This window comes from Cicer arietinum, chromosome 6, assembly GCF_000331145.2.
Source record: "Cicer arietinum cultivar CDC Frontier isolate Library 1 chromosome 6, Cicar.CDCFrontier_v2.0, whole genome shotgun sequence".
Lineage (NCBI taxonomy): Eukaryota > Viridiplantae > Streptophyta > Magnoliopsida > Fabales > Fabaceae > Cicer > Cicer arietinum.
The window spans coordinates 19,236,427-19,256,808 of record NC_021165.2 but is presented as its reverse complement, the minus strand read 5'-3'; the positions used below and the strand labels follow the sequence as shown (position 1 = coordinate 19,256,808).

The window sequence follows — 20,382 nt, the reverse complement described above, 5'->3', positions numbered from 1 at the left end:
AAATTGAGAAAAAAAAAAGATAAAGGACTAAAACGTTACCTGAAATTAAGTTAAAGGACCACGAATGTAATTTAGTTTAAAATATATCAACATGTAGTACATGTTATAGAAGCCCACTCCAGCACATGGTTATTAGTGAATACTCATCAAAAGGATCCTACTTAAATTAATAATAAGTGTTTTTATAATTAATATTTTATGAATAAAAATTATTAAACTAAATAGTTATCATCTTAAATTTGTTAAGTGACTGTTAAAATTGGTAACAGTCATTTTATTTACGAACTCAAATTTATTCATTTCGTTATTTTTCAACATATATCTAAAGTATCAGAGAAACAACATCAACAAGCTAACAACAATTATTTAAATAAACCAAACGATGCACGCCTGACCACCTGGGCTCAATTTTTTTTCCTAATACAAGCAGTTTATATACTAGTTATTACTATGAGGTTTAATTTATATCTACTATTGATGTAAAAAAATTTATACAATTGACAAATTTATGTTTAATCATATAGATAATTTTAAAAGTAGTTATGACACAAATTAAATATTATTAATGATCTAACAATTATAATTTATTAATGATGTATAAATTTTTTATGCTAAAAATATATATAAATTAAATTCTATTACTATTTTGATGTAAAAATAAACACTTTTTGTGCGACTCTGGAAAAAGAAAGCATCATTTTCGTGGGAGCTATTGAGTTTTGATTTTCTAACATTTTCCCATTTAGTTTTAATTTATAGTTTTTAAAATTTATTTTTGAGTGATTTAATTATTGTTTTAAATTAATAACGTTTCAACAAATTAATAACATAGCGAAGTTAAGTTAGAACCTAGTGATTTGGCCAAAGGCATGCGGAAGTTCATTATTTAATATTTGATAGTAACATGTTTCCATTACTTAATATATTTATTAATTATTAACATTCGTCTATATAAAATTAAATTAATTGCCTTTATTCGTATTAACTAATTAATTGCACTAATTCAAAAATTAATGATTTTGCATCTTAAAATATTTAAATAGAATATGCTACTAGTTTTACTAATTAAAACATTATTATTAATTTTGAAAGACCATGTTTAAATGTGTATTGGCCTCTATATGTGTTAGGTTTGTCCTAAAATGAGTAATAAGTAAAATAACAATGAATAATTGAGAATGATAAAAATGATACAAACAAGCAAAGGAAATATATAAAAAGAATCATCATGAAAATAGACGAATACTCATAATTTTTATATATTCATTCAACATTTTATGTTTTTTTATATTTCTTTTTACATCACATGATAAATATATCACATTATTCTCTTTATTTTTTCATCTCTCAACGTGTGTCTATTAAGTATTTGGGTGTATACTAATAATTTTTAAAAAATCATATACAATTAATTTAAAAAATCAAAGAGCAATGAGAGAATAATCCATTATTTCCCTTTTTCTCCTTTTGTATTTAGCTAAAATAAGACACACAATGTACACATGATACATCGTGTATTTAGCCACTTCCTGCAACGACTCTTCATAGTACAATAAGATACACAATGTATTTGTTCTCCCCACTAGCACTCCCCCTCAACACCCATTTCCCATTAGAGCCCTAAAAATTTATACAGTTGTAATAGTTGTTTATCTCTTCAAAAAAAAAAAAAAAAGATACATTTTTTATTCACTAGCTAGTTTCTTTGGGATCAAGCTGGGGCATTGTATGAGTGGAGCTAGCAAGTAGAAAAAGCAAAAGTTGGTTTTCATCTCCATTTTAAAGGTAAGGTTTTTAACTCATACTGACTAGTTTCATGCTATGCAAATAGACACACAAGATCAAAATGAAATCATGATAATGAAAAAATACAAGTAGTAGGAATCATGTAGAATCAACTATGACAATCTTCTTTCACAGTCACTATTCAGAAAAAGAAAGCTTCTTTCATAGTGATAATCAAAATATATACATTTATCACACTACTCATTTTTCTTAATATATGTTAAATATGAAAGAAAAAATGTGGTATAATTTATTATCATAGAGAGATTCTATTTATTTACTCTCTCTATCTCATTTTAAATGTGTCTTAATTGTCTAAAATTTATTGTCATTTTACAATATCAATACAACATTAATTAATTTTTTCATTAATATACTCTTATTTATTGCATCTCATCAACTCATTAAACTTCTCAAGTAATTATAATTAATAAAAATATTTAAATAAATAAAACTCATATTTTATAGTTGAAAACTTAAAATTAATAAAACTAATTTTTTTTTAGAACTGCAGAAAATTAGCCAAGAGTAATAAGAAAGTGCATTAGTAATAGTAGACAATGCATTGAGGATTGTACCATGATCTTGGACTCTTAGGGAGACACTCTCTCAAACCTCTCAATTTCTCTGTATTGATAAAAAAAGACAACCATGCCACCGAAGAAAAGGGGAACAAGGAAGCAGAAAAGGAAGCAGCAAACTCTGTATAAGGTTGAGAGTATTTCCCACTCTGATTCAACAACCAACCAAAACGACCAGGTAATAATTAATGCTATGATCCACACTCTCTCTTGTTTTTTTCTTTCTTTCTTTTTTTAAAATACTACTAAAAACTCACGCATGCATCCGTGAACTAGGACTTAAAGGACCAATCTCTCTTGTTTCTAAATGCTGCTGTAATGCATGCCGGATTTTAGCTTCAAAACTAGTGTGCAGGATATGAAATGAGATTAACCTTGCAGCATTATTAAAAGGGTTGATGCATATTGATTGAAATGAAATTGAAAGAAAAAAAACATGAACTTGGAAGTATAATCAGCCTCTGTTTCTCATTTGTACTCATCTATCTTACTTTATGTGGAAATCATTTGTCATATAGTGATGGACTAGAGGGCCAAGATTAATTAATATATATCTTGAAGTAGATAGCATATGCATGTCTTCAAATGTCTATATTATATAATCTTTATTTTGTGTGTCATTCTTATGATGTTCTCATTTTTAATTTACTCACGTGTGGATAGTGTAGAAGGAAAATTTCTTCAATATTGTATAATTAATCATAAGCAGACTTTAATACAACACTTTTGGTTGTTTATGACAATGTAAAAACCTCTTCATTAGTATCCTTTATTGCTTAATGTATATTCTTAATGATCAATCAATATCCATATACTAATATACATTTGCCACTTTTGGTTTTCTCTGATTTTTTTTGTTTTGTTGGTTTAATCCTAACTTTCAACTTTTTGCCTTATGTATGTATAATGTTCAGTCAGAGTCTTGGGAGTGTCCTCTCTCAGCCAGAAGGAATTTAACTCCGAACACCACGGTGTTTTCTGATCGCCGCTGCTCCTTGAGATCCTCTGCGAGGCTTATTGAAACTGGAATATCATCTTTGTCAGGATGTTCACAGCCTCAAAAAGTAAGAGGACATTCTTCTTCCACTGATGGCATCCAAGTGCTTGGTCAAGATCCAACAAACACCACCAATTCTGTATGCAATAAATGCATTTTGTATTCACACATATATACATATATATTCCTTGTAACATCTATTTTATCTCTAGCTTTTTATTGTATTTCTGCAAATATACATCAACATCTATGAGTTTTAGTTTTCTATCATTGAAGATAACAACTATTAATGATATTATCAATTGTTAATTGATTAATATCTATTATGAGATTTGGTGCAGGCATATAAAGTTCCAAAAGGTTCTCTAGCAGAATCCCCTTCAAGAAACTTAGTACAAGTTGCTCATTCTCTAACCTTGAAACCAGAAATTGGACATAAAGAAGCTGAAAATGTTGGAACTTCAAAAGTTAATATACCAGAGATTACAGAAATTGGACATAAAGAGGCTGAAAATTCAAATGTCAATATACCAGAGACTATGGAAGAAGTAGGTGAGACTGAAAAGTCATTGTTTCTTTATTCAAATCAAATGCATAAGCATAATGCATTTGAAGCTGAATGTGTCCCTCTTGAACAAGAGACTTTAGCAGTTGAAATTCAAGCTTCAAATATATTTGAGGAAATGAAAATTAAGAATCATAGGAAGCCTATTTCAATGGCTAGATATTCATCCTCATCTTTTAGCCTCAAACTTACTGAAATGGTTGCCTTGGGAGATGATGAGGCTGATTCTGGTGCACAAAGTTGTCCCAAGGACACAGTTAATGGATATCAAGTGAAACCAGAATTCATGCCTATATTAAGAAAAATCATTGACAAACATGGAGATATTGCTAAGAATTGTGTGGCGTTGACAATGAAATACCGTTCGGTGTTGTTGGAGATGATCTGTGATATCGTATCAGAATTGGAAAAAAAAGATATCACTAAAATCAAAGAAGATGTCCTTAATAGCAAGATCGCTCTTGTTAATGAAATAAAAATAACACAAGTGGAGGTTGAGTGGCTTCATATGAGACTAATTGAGTTACTTGAGGCGAGGAGTATTATTGGACAGTTTGGCATGCTGAAGAATAAAATAGACAACAATAAGAAGACCATTGAAACTGCTGAGAGTGCTTTGGAAGAATGTGAGGCACAGAAGAAGGAATTGTCGGACAAGCTACGAGCAATATGCGAAAGAGAAACTGTTTGCAAAGAGGCATTGACTAAAGCAAAGGATGAATCCACCAGTATATCTCAAACTGTCAAATATGCCAAATCTAAAGTCAGACCCTTTCTTAATTGCTCACTGGTGGATGGTTTGCTTTAGTGTTGAAAATTTCATCTCTATATATTTAGTTTTCTTCATGGTAGTGATTTTAGGATTTTTATTGCTTTTTTAACTGTTTTGAATTAAGTTAAGACTATGTTGCTTCCCCTCATGCATGGCTTGCACATTACACATAAGATTTGGTTGCAAATGTCAGGATTATACTCAAGTATCTATGCATAGTGATTTGAATTTTCATCTTCTTTGATGATCTTCATTAAAAATGCTTGCCAATGTAGAATATAAAACTTCCATGAACTAGAGAAATTTTAAAATTTCTTGTAATCAATTACTTGCTTTAAACAATATACATTTAGTATGATTAAAATATAAGTTTACATAATTGGAGTATTTAAGCCGTTGGATAAGAGGAATCCATGGCAATGCCACATAAACCTTCCTTAGAAGCAATGCCTCTTTGCATTCTTATGTATCCTTTCTCACCCCACACCGTGCCCCATGAATTCTTCACCAGCCAATAGTCAGTACCATTAGCACTACCATAACCAACAGCAGTAACACCATGATCTAACTCAGTTCCACATTCTCCTGTATAAATTCCACTCGAGTAAAACATGAAACTCGAGTCACTAGCATCAATAGAAACTGATACTGGTTGGTAAGCAACAGCTTTGAGAAGTGCATCCTCACTATTAACAGGTACTTTCTCATATCCCTTAATCTTAGCCACAGGGGTGGTTTCAGCTGTGTTACAACTTCCATCAGCTGCCTTGTATGGGTACTTAGCTTCACTTGTAATTCCACCATTTTTAATGATGAACTCAAAACCATTTTCCATTAGTCCTCCTTCACAACCTTGGTCTTCACCTTTTGTGTCACAATCCACTAGTTCTTGCTCTGAGAGGGATACTAGTTTACCTGTTGTTATTTGGTTGATACCCTCAGTTGCAGCCACAGTTGAAAATGCCCAGCAGCTCCCTTTTTTCATTTTTAAACAAAATTAACACAAATATTAATTATTCAATCCAATTAGACTGAGCCACATGAAATAGAATCATAATAATAATATAATAGCATATATTATAATGGTTTGATAACTACCGCATTGACACATATACAGGCATCAGATATGATTCTAACACTGACACAAAGGCATCGATGGTAGTTTAAAAAATAGAGGTGATTGAATTTAGCTATATATATCGATGTCTGATACTAAATATAACTTCAATTCAAGGTGTCCGTTCTGCATAAATGCACTAACAATATAAATTTTTTTTACACAAACATTCAATAATATCTTATCATTGTCTCACATTTTTATATTTCTACACAATGGTCGATAGTGAGATATAATTGAACTTTATGTAAAATTTAATTTAGACAGGTAGTCCATACTATATAGTAATTAAATTCATATGATAAAGCATTCATATGTATGATATTGTTTATTATTTATCTTACCACATTGGCCTTGGTCCTTAATTGGAGTGACAGCTCCTTTTGTCCTCCAATCTACATCATCAGGAACACCAGTAACATTTTCATACTTAAATGATGTTATTGTAAGCTCATCATGAGACCTCTTCTTGTAACCATTGCGTGAAGCCTTAAATTCTTCAATGGTCAAATCAGCCAAGTGATTAACACTAAGCTTGTAAAGTTTGCTATTGTCAGCATTGAATGATTCAATGAACTCAACATTGTCCTTGAATATCAAGAAACGTTTTTCCTTCTCAGCATCATCTTTATACACTTTGTCATATTTTATCATCCATTGTTCATGTCTTTCTTTTAAGGATGATAATTCATGAAGCTTTCGAGACATTACATTGGTAATAGTACCAAGTGCAAAGAGGAGAAACAGAGAAAATATGATTTTTTTTTGGCTAGTGGAAACCATTTTTTCTTATCAAGAAGGTCTTGTTGAGGTGTATTTGTGTGTGTGAGGGAGAAATGTAAATTGGTATGCATTGAAGTTATTGGCATGATGGTTTATATAGAGATCATATACTTTAAATTAATATGAATCTGCATGGTTGCTTTCTTATTCATGATTCCGCCACGGCATATTGCATTTGATTTAGATGGGTATTTTTATATTATTAATTAATCTTTAACGAACAGGGTAGCTTTTACTCTGTTCTGTTTAAGCGGCTTAATTTGCAACATCGGTCAAAATTCATTAAACTATTAAAATAAATTTGCTTATACAAATGAAATAAATATAATATAATATTTACGGAAGATTATTTATTTGAGTTTTATTCATATTGCTGAGCCTAACATCGTATGGTGATTGAATTCCCTTGCACGGAAATTCGTTGCATGACATGATGGGAAATTGGGATAATTATCAAACTACTTCACGTTTGTGTATTCTTTGCGTTATTTGATATCCCATGGAGATTGGACATTTCGAAAAATACGGGTTATAATCTTTAAATAAAAATATAAAGTTTAGAGTCGATAGCTATTTTTTAGTTAAGGTTTTGTTTGTATTGATAGAATACGATGAGATGAAATGAAATGAAGTAATAGATAGAACGAAGTGGAACATAATAAAATTCATTCTATTATATTATTTCATTTTTTTCTTCTTCTTCTTCCCATCTAATTTGAAGTATATGAGATGAAATTTTATTTTTTTATGTTTCATTCAGTCATCAAATAATCAAACAATGGAATGAACATTTTGTTCCATTCATTTCCATGCCACTCCATTGCTTTTCATTCAAAAAAAATTGTGACATCCAATTTAATTTATATGAAAAATAAAAACAATTTTTAGTAAAAGAGAAAAATAAATCACGGCAAATTAGTCTTTATCTGAACTACCATCAAAAAATTAGTTTTAGACTGACATTTAATTCATGGTAATAATTAAAAAGAAAATTCTTTAAAAAAATTACTAAATAATTTATCATACATCAATTCTATAAGCTAATGTAGTTTTTAAATTCAATTTTTAATTATTGTATTTTATACTTTTCAGTTTTATACCAATAAATTGCAATACACTACTTGCTCTATTCCTTTTTTACTTGTTAATTTTGTAGAAAGAAATTGTTGATATTTACTTATCATGCTCAAAAATCAGTTCAACATATTTTCTTTTTGTCAATAATAATAACTTAAGTATTTATTACAAAAAGATAAATATATTGAATGATGAGATAAATTGTCAAGATGTTATTAAAAAAATTCATAAAAGTAACAATTTAGTAGTTTTCTTATAGGATTTGATTTACTTATACATTATTGTAGAGAACAAATAATTTAGAGAAATTTTCAATTGTAAGAATTAAATTATCTCTTTTTAATTATTATAATCAATGACCTAATTGTCTATTTTATAGTGGTTCAAACAAAGACTAAGTTGTCCCAATTAGATTTTATTTTTCTCTTGAAGTAAAATGTATTTATATTAGTGATTTTTTTTTTACAGATGACTAATTATATTAATTATTTTAAAATATGTTTTTACTGTCCTTAAGTCTTAGTTTAAGTAGTAAAATACCACTCTTATTAGACAAAATGTCATGTCTCAGATTAATATTAATTCAAGTGACAAATTACCGCTATTATTATGTTAGCCATCATATCTCAAACTCACAGTTGTTTGTATGAATTTGTTGTAGTATCTATCATCTCATCTACACTCCCAAAAAATACGTATCTTAACAACTCTGATTTTGCTACTACACCGAAGTGTTGGACAGTATTTCCAAAGGCGTTTATTTTAGAGCTTATTCTAACATGCAGAAATGGTGTAAGTGTTGTATGGTGCATAATATTTATTTACAATTGGATCAATGAGGTCTATCATATTTAAAGGTACACTTTATACACTAAATTTTTTTGTTCTTTCTTCCTTTCACAGTCATTCTAAAATCCATTTTCCTTTCTCAACCAACATTCCACCGATTTCTTTTTTTGGTATCCTAATCAAAAGAATCTAAATTGAAATCTTTATGAATGAGATAATCTTTGAGTTGGAGAATGCAGAGGCTTTCTGTCCTCTTTTGAAGAGGACCACCCATGGTCGTCTTGAGTTATCAGATGAACTATGTAGAGCATTCAGACGTATTGGCATTTGATCATCACTCTCACTATATTTCCTCATGATTTCACCGCGAAGAATGGTTGCTGTTTTTTGGACAGAAATGGAATTTTAAGATCTGGTCAGGGAGGTATGTGTGAAGAAGATGATAGTGGAATGAGGAAGAAAAGGAGGATTAAATCCAGTATAGTGGGTTTAGGATAACTTTAGTGGCACTTTATCATTTAATGGTAAATTAAATTTGTGTACAGTGCACAACATAGGTGACTTGTTCTCCGTATCAATGGCCTCATATTTTAGTACTACACATTTTGCCATCCAAAATTAAACTCAGACAATTTTGAGTGTAAGTTACAGAACACAACATGGAATGTTGATGCTAATGCGGCAATGCTATGCCTATATTGATTGAATTGCAAATAGAAGGATGACTTGAACTGAGCATTGATTCAGATGTAAATAGGGGTGGTGGAGAGGGCCTGTTTCGATTATCAGGAGCCTCAAAAGTAAAATATTTTTCACGTTTCTCTTTTTATTCATTTGGAGCCAATAAAATAACGAAAATTGTTTGCCTTGCTTTACTGGAGGTTCAGAAACTTAGCATAAGAGTATTTTAACATGTCAAAGTTAATCCATGTGCTTCATCAAAAAACAACAGAAAATATAATAAAAACAATGATTCAAAATCTGCCTGAAAATTAAGACACTATCCCAGATGATCAAACTATAGTTGACAAAAACAGTAGTAGCTTACTCCTAAAGAGAACTTGGTTTAACTAAACAATTGCCTGGGATTTGTTAAGGATCACTCCCTCATATTTCACCTGGAACCACTTCATTGCATCATCCTTTGTTACACGGTGTTGGATTCCGACACGGGACTTGCATCTGCGGCGACGACCCACACGATAACCAGGGCGCTCCAGAACAACAAAGAAATCCATTCCATAAATACCAGTGGAAGGATCATACCTGAAACAGATTGTCAAACGTCATGGACCAATAATATGACAATAATTTTAAATCTTGACTAACTAAGCAATCATACACATATTAGGACAATGAACCTAAGATCAGATAGCATAAATAGAGGAAAATGAATCTAAAAATTAAAGGCATGGCAATGTCACTTAACTAACCGTTTGCAATAACAGAAAACAAGACTTTGCATCATTGAAAAAACTAATTCACAAATCAATTTATAACCAATGTAGATCATGAATCCTCGAGAGCATAAAAAGCAACTTTATTATAAGCACCAACACAGCAAAAAAAGCTAACACCAATTTTGAATAGACATAGTCTTTACTCTGTACCACAACTTATGTTCAATCATGAACATTTCTCCCTAAAATGTTAATCTCTGCATGAAAACCAAGAGTTGTTATTCAGCTTACTTGATTCCCAAATCAATATGCTCCTGAATACCAAAGCCAAAACAGCCGGTATCACTGAAGTTCCTCCTCAGAAGTTCATACTCCTTCACCTTCAAACCACTCTCCAGAAGTTGCATTGCCTTATCACCTCTAACAGTGACATAGCATGCAATCTTTTCATTTCTTCTAATCCCAAAGGATCGAACAGTGTACCTTGCTGTCAAAATCCAGTGGAGGAAAATAAATGAGATGACCAAAGATACCCATTCAATATATAAATATATAAATAATGACCAAATATGAGAGTGTAAAATACATTGGATAAACTCATGGGTTTTTAAAAACATGAAAAGTAGGTTTAATTGAGCAGAAGGAAACAAATACTCGTAGGAGATTTGTATTAATGTTTACAATAATCCTATTCCTGATCCACAACTACACTGCCGCGAGTTCAAACTTTTTATTATTAACAACAAATACAAAACTCAGACTACCAATATTAACCTACTATCAAGCCTTCATATAGATTGTTACTTAAAAACAAACGCAACAAATAAAAACAATTAAACAACCATTATTATTAACCCTAAAATAAACTCAACACCGAACCCTAAGTTAATAATTTAAAAAACGCATTACACTGTCAAATCGAAATGTCTGTGAAGAAAAAAAAAATATATAGAATCCGAAATATGGTGATAGAACTAATTTATAAAAACTTAACTTGAGATCCATACACATTACCAGTACTACAAAACGACTCACTAATAAAACTAACCTTTGGAGAACACTGGGGTTTGGCCACTAAGTTGTTCGAGCACCTGCAACACAGAAGAAAAAAAATTAAAAAAAAATAAAAGAACTTAAAATTGATAAAAATTAAAAAAATTAAAAAAAAAACGGATCGAAAGAGATGAGCGGTGAAAACCTTGGCGGCTCTGGTGAGACGATCTCCACTCTCACCGACGGAGATATTGAGGACGAGCTTCTGAACCTTAATCTCCCTCATTGGGTTCGACAATTTCTTCTCCGAAGCCATTGGATTGGGAGGTTGAAGTGTTGCGGCGGCGGCAGAGAGGCGAAGGGAGGAATAGGGCGATGAACGAATAAAACCACAAAATCAGAAGATTTTGCCTTCAAGTGAGCATCGAAACGACAACGTTAACCGTATTTAATTATCAGTCCATTTGGGCCAAACTTAGTTGGCCCGTTTCATAATGTAGGTTGGCCCGTTTCATAATGTTTAAGGACGTGGGATTTTCTGGTATAAAAAACAATTTCATTTCATTTCTTTTTCCTTTATCCATTATAAATTTCAAATATAAAATTAGCAGACAAAAAGTAATCTGTATATAAGGTTTTAAGCATAAGTATTTATATAAAACTATGTTAGATGATAATTTTATAAATATTTATTTTTAGTACAAAGGATAATTTTTTTTATATATATATATGATTACTAATTTACACTCACCTCTTTTTATGAAGTGTAAACTAACATTTATAATTTTTTATTTGTACTAAAAAATCTTCATTAACTCCTTTAAAAGTACTACTTTAATAGATGGGTATTATTGTAATTTGATTGTATATGTTAAAATTATAATTTTTTTTTTTTTATTAATGACATTAGTATCTCCTTCAAATCAAAATGTCTATTTTGACTTTGTCCTCCTATATTTTTTTTTCTTTATTATTTTCCTTTATTACATCAATAATATTTTTTATTTAGAAACAAGACGCCATGAGATTTTTAAATTTGAATTATACTCTTTGTTTGTGTCAAAAACACTCATCCTTTTAACCATAAAAAACTACCATTTGTATCTTGTTTTTTTATATCATGTGTCACTTGCTTTTTAAATACAATAGGTCCATGTTTAGATCATTTAAATTAATACAACAATAATTTCTAAAAAAAAAATATTGATACAACAATAATTTTACGGTAGAATCAATTTCCTCAACTAGGATGTTGCCAAAAAAAATTACTATAAATTAATACAATAATAAGAAATATTTTTAAATTTTAATTCAATTGACAAACATTGATATTACTGAGTTAAATATCTTGTCTTGAGTTTAAATCAGAATTTCGCAGTTGTGTTAGTTAATTATGGTGATATTAACCATTTCTTCTGATAAAAAAAAATACAATAATAAGAGATATAAATGCAACGAGTGAAACTAAAAAATTATTTTTCATATTTATTTTTAAAAATAGTTAAAATGAAACTTACAAAATAATCTTTTAATTTTATTTATTTAAATAAGTAAAGAGGATATTTTTTCTCAAAAAAATGTACGTTGTTAATCTACATTTTGAAAATTATAAGGTGTAGATTAAACCTCTTTAAATAATTCAAATTACTTTGGTATTTTGCATTTGTTTGTCCATATTTTGGTTTTTCGGTCTCATTTTGTAGGCCAATTTCCATTGGAGCAACCCAAGCAGTGGCGGAGTTTGATCAATATTCTCGGGGGCAAATATAAGAGAAATATATGTCTAACATTATTGCAAGGAAGTTGTAAATTTTGTTTGTTGGTGTAGTGGTTAGATAGGCTACTTTTTAGAGGGAAATGGTCTCACATAAGTCATTAGATCAAAATTCAGACACAAGATTAAAGATCGTCTTAAACACAAGTCATGCGTTTTAGAGTTTCAACAAAATCACAATATGAGTATAATTTTGTCAAACTTATTGTAAATCTAAATATGTATTAAAAATTTGTCTATTTTTTTGTGCTCAAACACATTTAATAAAAGATTGTGAAGACATTTGATATGTTAGAACGTAGGTTTGAACTCGCAAAACTTTCTTCGCATTGAATGAGTGTGAGTATTTCCGCTAGTTCTTTCAAACAAAAACAACACATTTGAAGCTAAATGAACGTGATTTTGGATGTTTCACCCCTTATCATATACTATAAATCCAAAGGATAGCATTCGGGAATCAACAAACTGTTAAAAAATTAATATTGAACTAATGTATACTTCTATGCCATTATGTGAGAACTATTTGTAACATGATTTCTGGTCAGTCTCATTACTAGATATATGAGTAATTCACTATGAGAAATATAGTGAATTATATATCAGTAATTCACACTGCCTAAATGAAAAGCTTCTTCCATGGCCCTCAAAATTGACAAAAGCTCTCCAGAAATCAAGTTATTGGGTTCCAAATTGGCAATGTCATTCCTATTCAAAGATGAAGAATCTCTCTTCACTCCCTCAAAAATCACAAACCTACAAACAGGACACTGCCCTTTACTTGTCAACCAAGTTACCAGACAATCCTCATGAAACATGTGATTACATGGAGTAATCATCACCTCTTCTGTGGCCTCAAAATTTTCCAAGCAAATAGCACATCTCATACCATCTTCATTCTTTTCTTCCACCCTATCTTTCAAATCATTTGCAGCATTGCCTCTATAATACAAGCTCAACCTTCGAGCTAACCGCTTCGGCGTAGGGTCATATATGACTTTCCTAAGTTTGCTCAAAATAGTAGATTTGGAATTTTCTACCAAATGGGGAACTTGTGTGTTTGTTTGTTGTGATGATCTTGAAGGTGTATGCTGGAAAATCTCTCGGAGTCTGGTGTTGTTGAAACCCCTTCCTATGTCCTCATTGTGAGCATAAGTTTGTTGTTGCCTTCTATTTGGCTGTGATGGAAAACTGCAAATTTCTCAAAAATTCTAATAAGTTCTTGGAACTAAATAGAATATTTCATTACTCCTATTGCATCAGATGAAGAATAAAAAACAAAGTTGAAAGAATTATATTTCTACCAAAAACTAGATTCTTGCTACGTTCCTTTTTCATCTTTTCAAACTAATATTATCAAGCACTAACGAAAAAATTTCAAATAAAACTAGTCTACTAAGTATAATGTTCTATATATATGTAATTAATAGGAAGTCTAAATACATATGAAACATTGATATAAACACAGACATCGAACACAATATTGACACTAACACATAAAAATAGAAATACATCAAACACATTTTCAATCTGAAGCGTCACTGCTACATAACTAACACACATAAGCAAAATTGAAATTTGGCCTTACTTTGGTGTACGGTGATGTACTGTAGGAGTTCTGACTTCCCACAATCGCAGTGGACCTTGTGCCCCTAAATTCCTCTCATCCTATTAACATGAACCAAAATTACATACATGCAAGTTGTTGTTATCCTCAAACAATGGTTATTCTAATTTCCACTGTCTTATTCTATAGACACAAATTTAATTTGTTTTGTTATATCCTGTGTCATGTCCTAAAAATCTTGGTATTAAATCAAGAATATGTAATATACATATACTTACAGTGGCTCTAGTAGAGTGAGATCTGTAAAACACAGGCACTTCATTGAATTCCGTATTATTGGAAGTTTGAGGAGCATCATAGGATCTAGAACCTGTTCTCCAAAGCCCTGGCAAAGGCGTGAAGTTGTTCATGTTGCGGTTCATTGTTTCACCTTCTTCCACAATTGATCATGCATATATTATTATTTTTACTTAGGGGTCTAAATATTGCTTCATTTGTGGACTTAGGTAATCCATGGCTATGTTCATTTTAGCTGTCAGCAAGAATATATGCTTAGTAATGTAATGTATTGTTGTCACTTCTATCTACTCTTACTTTTTTAGGTCTTCTATCTTCTATTCTGATTCAAAGCCTGATGCTTACTCCATGTTGAAGCAAAATAAATCAATAAAGAATCATGTTCTTAATGTGACAATACGTGTTTTATTTATTAAATGATATTTTTAAGTTTTGAGGGGAAGGAAAAATTTGCATCGCTAGTTTCGAATTTGTATAATAGATCATAAAGACAAGAAAATGATAGATTTTAATTTAAATTATGATATAAATTTTAAATTATAATATAAAGAATTTTAAATTGCATGTGATGATTGAGAGATGGGAAAAGAAACTCTCAAATAAATTGTCATGTTAGTTGAAATTGAGATAATTTATTTATTTGGGTCTGAATATTTGTGTTTTTAAAGAAGAAAAACCGCATCTTGATAAAATAAAATAAAAAAAGATTATTCAATTTTTTTCATAATACTAACATTTATTACAAAAAAATAATCTTTAACAATTAGTTACATGATTTTCCTAATATTTTGCAATGATATATATTTACATGATTTTGATAATTTTTAGAAAATTATCTAAATTGTTTTATCATAAATTTTGTTCTTTTTAAAGATTTTATTGTCATATAGAAAAGATATTTTTGTTCTACATTAGACCAAACAGATGATGTTAATTTATTGCGTCTTTTCTTTCATGTAAGCCACATCTGTCAAAATATATTAATTATTTTCAGTTTGTCTTGCGAAGGTTAACATTTCTTTGTTTGAAGAAAAATGGATGATTGAACAAGAACAACTAGACATGATTCTCATAAAGAACAAGATCAAAATACTGAACAGGAAGTGCAACATTGTTGGGATTTTAGTTATAATGATTAGTCATCCCCATTATTTTAGACCCACGAAATAGTTTTTGATCTACTTCATTAGTCTTTGGAACGAGGGGATGAAACCTTTTGAAAGACATGTTCCAGAAGTATTTTTGTCAACCTTCATTACTGTCAAGGTGCAAGAACAACCATTTCTTATCAGAAAAATGTTTCCATTTGCAGCAAAATTTAATAATTTTTCAATCAAACAAAACATAGTCTGTCTGTTTCAGATTCTAAGGAATACATGGGAAAATAATGATTCCCATGATAATTTTGGTCAAACCATAATTCTTGCTCCATGTAAAACCCCGTTGAAAAATGCCCGACGCTAAAACAAACAAGCACAGTCATCCAAGGAAACTACAATCAAAATGTGGTCCACATAAGAAAAACTTGGTCTTGTGCATCTCAAAGTAGTTGCACAGCTAATGTTAAATACTAGGTCCTCTAGCTGAAGGATACATTTTTTTGAACATTTCCCAAAATTTGCTGCTAACTTATGGAGCTGATGCTAGTGAGGCTTCACTAATGAACAATCAGTCTATTTGATAATTCTTGCAGCTTAGTAAATCATTCTGAAGATTTAACTCTACTTAATGTAATCCAATATTATGTATATTTCAAATAATATTTCAACAATGAAACAGCCAACAATCACAAGGACGTATTCACTATTTTTGCCCTGTTATGAAAAGTGTTTTACTCACTTCATCTTCGCCAGATTCATCATCATCAGAGGATTCATAATAGCTGGAACTGAAACAGTGAAAACAAATATATATCAATGAGCAGCTCAACATAATTTTAGAATCAAGATCCCAAACCACTCTCTATAGTAACACACTCATCTTCCAAAATCCCCAATAGGTTCCCAACAACGAAAAAATCAAATGAAAAGAAAATTAAGGCAAACCGCATCATTCCTAAGTCAAATCGAAAGAAAAGTTTAAATTTGACATTGTTCTTATTCCTGTGAAACTTGTTCCATACACCCTGTATCTTAACCCAACAACCAAATATGAAGCAATTAAATTAGGCTCATATCATGAAAAGAACATTGTATAAAAACCTAATTCACATAGTAAAAATATTTAGTATAAAGAACATCAGCCACATCCTTTTAATTTGAAAGTAATACAAAGAAAATAATACAAAAATCTATAGTTTTAAGAAATTAAAAAAATATAGATATTACTGAAAAAAGAGCTACAACAAATTATGTTGATATAAAAAATACAGTAAGGAACTTTTGAATTAGCTTCCTTTCAAGTCAATCAAGGCAACATTAAAGTTCTGCTTATGATCTAAAAAAAGTGGCCCAATATAGACATAGTGCATTTAGAAGAATAAATAATTTTTAAGTACTAACCAAATATTTGAACTCAAATAGTTAAAACAAATAATACAATTCCTCATCTAAGCATTGGCCAGAGCCATGCTTAAGCATGCTGCTGAAACCTAAAAGTCTCCTCTCCATTATGTTCATACTTTACACTATCCCGAAGACCCAACCAAGCACTCTATAAATCATTTAATCATATATATTTAGGCTTTACTAAACACTCAATCATACCTAACTTATCATGGTGTAAAAACAGTTGAGATGTTATAGCGTGCAAGCACAGGGTGAGGGAGACAATGAACCAGTTTCCCAAAATAAAAAAAATAAAAAAAATAAAAGACAACCACCAAGCCCAAGTTTGAAAGACAAGTTCTAGATTCTTTTTGGGGCCAAAAATCATGTCAAGTGTAAAAAGCAAGAACAACTATTCTAACACTTACGGTTCCATTTCCCAACAAACACTCACCAACAAAACAAAACAGAGTTTGTCCTATAAAATTAACTGATTCAGTTCACAAAGGACATGCTCCATAACTAGTCATAGTAGTCTAACTAGTGAAGCTATTTATTTCATTAACCACACTTTTATCTTATGGAATGAAGTTAAATTAGTAAATTGAATTCTTTAAGAAAAAAAAAACAGTGAGAAAAGAAAAGAAAGAAGATTTACAAAAACTCGAGGACACAACTTCCCAATCCTTCAGGTTGCAATTGGTTCATGACATCATCCAACTTCATATCAGCTACTAAATGCCTCGAATTTAGAATATCTGGATCCCTTCTAAAAATGTGTCATTTTTTAAGAAAAACATAACAAATTGGATTTCATATTCATTTCCATAAAAATTCAAAAAGCATAATTGTTTGAGAGAAGATTTGAAACAGCAAGGCACAGAGTTCAATATCAAATCTTCACCATCCAAGTAGTCAAGTACCTAAATAAGAATCACTAAACATATCAATTGACGGAAATAGTATTATTGTTGGCCTTGAAACATGGCAATACAAGCACTGGTACAGAATATAAAAATGTACCACTCCAGGAATCTGAAGAACTTCCAGTTTAGGAGTCTTTCGGAGAATGTCCATTATTACTTCATTAGTGGCATCGGGGCTACCAGAATACACATCACGATGTGTCAAATTGTGAAATGAAGGAAGGAGATGGAGAGTATCCTTTGTATGGTAAAGACACTAGTAATGGAAACGAAACTACATTCAGCATTGTGATATAGACAAAATAAGCAATGAATATAAGAAACACATAATTAGTGACAACTTTGTCAATAGGCACATTATCTTGTAAAATATTAAAACAAATGAAGGTGATGAGCAAACAGTCAAATTAACATACCTGAATGTCAGAAAATAGGGTTTGATGCCCTTTTTGCCTTGATATTTCTCGGTATAAATAATCGTTACAACATTTATATCTAATAATTACAAATTAAGAGGATCAAATTAAATCCTGATTTGTCTAACTAATTTTAGAAAAACTGATAAATATAATTATACATTATTATTTATTTCCTGATTCACATCCCCCTCAAATTGATGCGGCTGGTCAAGAAGCATCAATTTGCTAACTAGAAACTGATGGCGCGGGCGAGGAACAGCTTTGGTAAGAATGTCTGCAACTTGAAACTGAGTATTGATGTGAGGGATGGATATAATCTGATTATCATAGGCCTCACGAATAGAGTGACAATCTACTTCAATATGTTTGGTGCGCTCATGAAAAACAGGATTTGCAACAATTTGAATAGCACTTGTATTATCGGCATAGAGAGACGTCGGCTCTGTTTGAGGGAATCCAAGTTCAGCCAAAAGACCACGAAGCCAAATTATCTCAGAACAAGCAGTAGACATAGCACGATATTCTGATTCTGTAGAGGATTTAGAGACTCTTGCTTGTTTCTTACTTTTCCATGATATCAGTGAAGAACCGAGAAACATGCACCAACCGGTGACTGATCGCCGAGTGTCGGGACACCCTGCCCAATCAACATCACTATAGGCAATCAATTTGGGAATTGTGCCAATGGGAAAGAAGAGACCTCGTTGAGAGGTACCTAGCAAATAGCGAATTATGCGACGAACTGCTGCCAAGTGAAGGTGGCGAGGAGAGTGCATGAACTGACTTACTTGTTGAACAGCAAATGATATGTCAGGACGAGTAATTGTCAAATAATTAAGACTACCCACAAGTTGTCGATACAATAAGGGATCCGACAATAGATCACCCTCATCGCGGTGATATTTCACATTAACCTCAAGAGGAGTATCTACCGGATTAGCTGATTGTAGGCCCGCCATAGAAATAAGGTCTGTCGCATACTTATGTTGATGAAGAAATATACCCTTTGAGGTAGAATGAACCTCAAGGCCAAGGAAATACTGCAAGTTTCCAAGATCTTTCATATGAAATGCAGTTTGCAATTGATGTTTAAGTTCTTGGATAGATGCCTGGTCAGATCCAGTAATAACCATATCATCAACATAAAGGAGGAGTAGAACAATGCCTGTAGATGTGCGATGAATAAATAAAGAGGAGTCATGTTGACTCTGAATGAAGGAGAAACCAAGTAAAGTGGAACGAAATTTCTCATACCATGCTCTAGGTGCTTGTTTCAAACCATATAAAGAGCGTTTGAGCTTGCACACACCATGAGATGAAGAAAATAGACCTTGAGGAGGAGTCATATAAATATCTTCAGTGAGATCACCGTGAAGAAATGCATTCTTCACATCCATTTGATAAAGAGTCCACCCATTAGAAGCAGCTATAGAGAGTACAGTGCGAACAGTTGTCATTTTGGCTACCGGTGCAAATGTCTCATCATAATCAATTCCATATTCCTGTTTGTTTCCTAAGGCAACCAATCGAGCCTTGTACCGATTCAAGGACCCATCAGAATTCAATTTAATAGAATACACCCGTTTACAGCCTATGGGTTTGATATGAGGAGGACAAGAGACAATATCCCATGTGAAATTCTCTTGAAGAGCCTGAAGTTCCTCATTCATTGCTTTTATCCAGCGCACATCTTTAACAGCCTGTGAGTAACAAGTAGGAATAGATATGCTAGAGAGAGATGCAGACAAAGAAGCATGTGAGGAATTATACCTGTCTGGTGAATATCTATCGGGTGCACGAGACGCTCTGCTAGAACGTCGTGGTGCAACCGCAACAGGATCAGGTGGCGGATCAGGGTCGAGAAGGGGGGTTATAACCTGTTGTTTGTGTTTTCTAACATATACATTTCCTGGTTTAAAACGTTCTATAGATTGAGGCATAGTAGAAAAATTGGGAAGAATAGCAATATCATTCATGGCATGAGAAAGACAGTGAAACATAAATTGATTATCAAAAAATGTTACGTTCCTAGAAATGCGAAAGCGCTGGTTAGAAAC

The 20,382-nt window shown here is 31.4% G+C and overlaps 4 protein-coding genes and 1 long non-coding RNA gene across 10 annotated transcripts; 1 reads left to right on the top strand and 4 right to left on the bottom strand.

The window, feature by feature from the left end:
- The first annotated feature begins 1,526 nt into the window (after window positions 1–1,526).
- LOC101496882 (uncharacterized) lies at window positions 1,527–4,934 on the top strand. 5 transcript variants are annotated; one of them, XM_004505403.4, is made up of 4 exons: window positions 1,527–1,785; window positions 2,431–2,544; window positions 3,281–3,502; window positions 3,705–4,934. In XM_004505403.4, the coding sequence occupies exons 2-4, from the start codon at window positions 2,437–2,439 to the stop codon at window positions 4,734–4,736; spliced, it is 1,362 nt and encodes a 453-aa protein (XP_004505460.1). In that variant the 5' UTR covers window positions 1,527–1,785; window positions 2,431–2,436; the 3' UTR covers window positions 4,737–4,934. The 5 variants fall into 5 exon arrangements, with proteins under 5 accessions (XP_004505460.1, XP_073225820.1, XP_012572620.1 ...); XM_073369719.1 differs by having other exon boundaries at window positions 2,300–2,544; window positions 3,281–3,430; XM_012717166.3 differs by having other exon boundaries at window positions 2,300–2,544.
- Window positions 4,935–4,988: 54 nt separating this feature from the next.
- LOC101496558 (senescence-specific cysteine protease SAG39-like) lies at window positions 4,989–6,683 on the bottom strand. Its single transcript, XM_004505401.4, has 2 exons — window positions 6,162–6,683; window positions 4,989–5,675 (listed from the first exon to the last, which is right to left on the bottom strand). The coding sequence occupies exons 1-2, from the start codon at window positions 6,598–6,600 to the stop codon at window positions 5,089–5,091; spliced, it is 1,026 nt and encodes a 341-aa protein (XP_004505458.1). The 5' UTR covers window positions 6,601–6,683; the 3' UTR covers window positions 4,989–5,088.
- Window positions 6,684–9,315: 2,632 nt separating this feature from the next.
- Window positions 9,316–11,282, bottom strand: LOC101496233 (60S ribosomal protein L11). The gene is made up of 4 exons (NM_001364799.1): window positions 11,065–11,282; window positions 10,915–10,957; window positions 10,158–10,353; window positions 9,316–9,732 (listed from the first exon to the last, which is right to left on the bottom strand). Exons 1-4 carry the CDS (start codon window positions 11,173–11,175, stop codon window positions 9,537–9,539), a joined length of 546 nt encoding a protein of 181 aa, NP_001351728.1. The 5' UTR covers window positions 11,176–11,282; the 3' UTR covers window positions 9,316–9,536.
- Window positions 11,283–13,018: 1,736 nt separating this feature from the next.
- Window positions 13,019–14,794, bottom strand: LOC101495900 (uncharacterized). 2 transcript variants are annotated; one of them, XM_004505399.4, is made up of 3 exons: window positions 14,476–14,794; window positions 14,219–14,298; window positions 13,019–13,821 (listed from the first exon to the last, which is right to left on the bottom strand). In XM_004505399.4, the coding sequence occupies exons 1-3, from the start codon at window positions 14,617–14,619 to the stop codon at window positions 13,233–13,235; spliced, it is 813 nt and encodes a 270-aa protein (XP_004505456.1). In that variant the 5' UTR covers window positions 14,620–14,794; the 3' UTR covers window positions 13,019–13,232. The 2 variants fall into 2 exon arrangements, with proteins under 2 accessions (XP_004505456.1, XP_073225962.1); XM_073369861.1 differs by lacking the exon at window positions 14,219–14,298 and having other exon boundaries at window positions 14,476–14,614.
- A 981-nt stretch (window positions 14,795–15,775) lies between these two features.
- On the bottom strand, window positions 15,776–18,245 carry LOC113787275 (uncharacterized). Its single transcript, XR_003473784.2, has 3 exons — window positions 18,004–18,245; window positions 17,639–17,903; window positions 15,776–16,382 (listed from the first exon to the last, which is right to left on the bottom strand). It is a non-coding gene; the product is annotated as an uncharacterized lncRNA (long non-coding RNA).
- Between the last annotated feature and the right edge of the window lie 2,137 nt (window positions 18,246–20,382).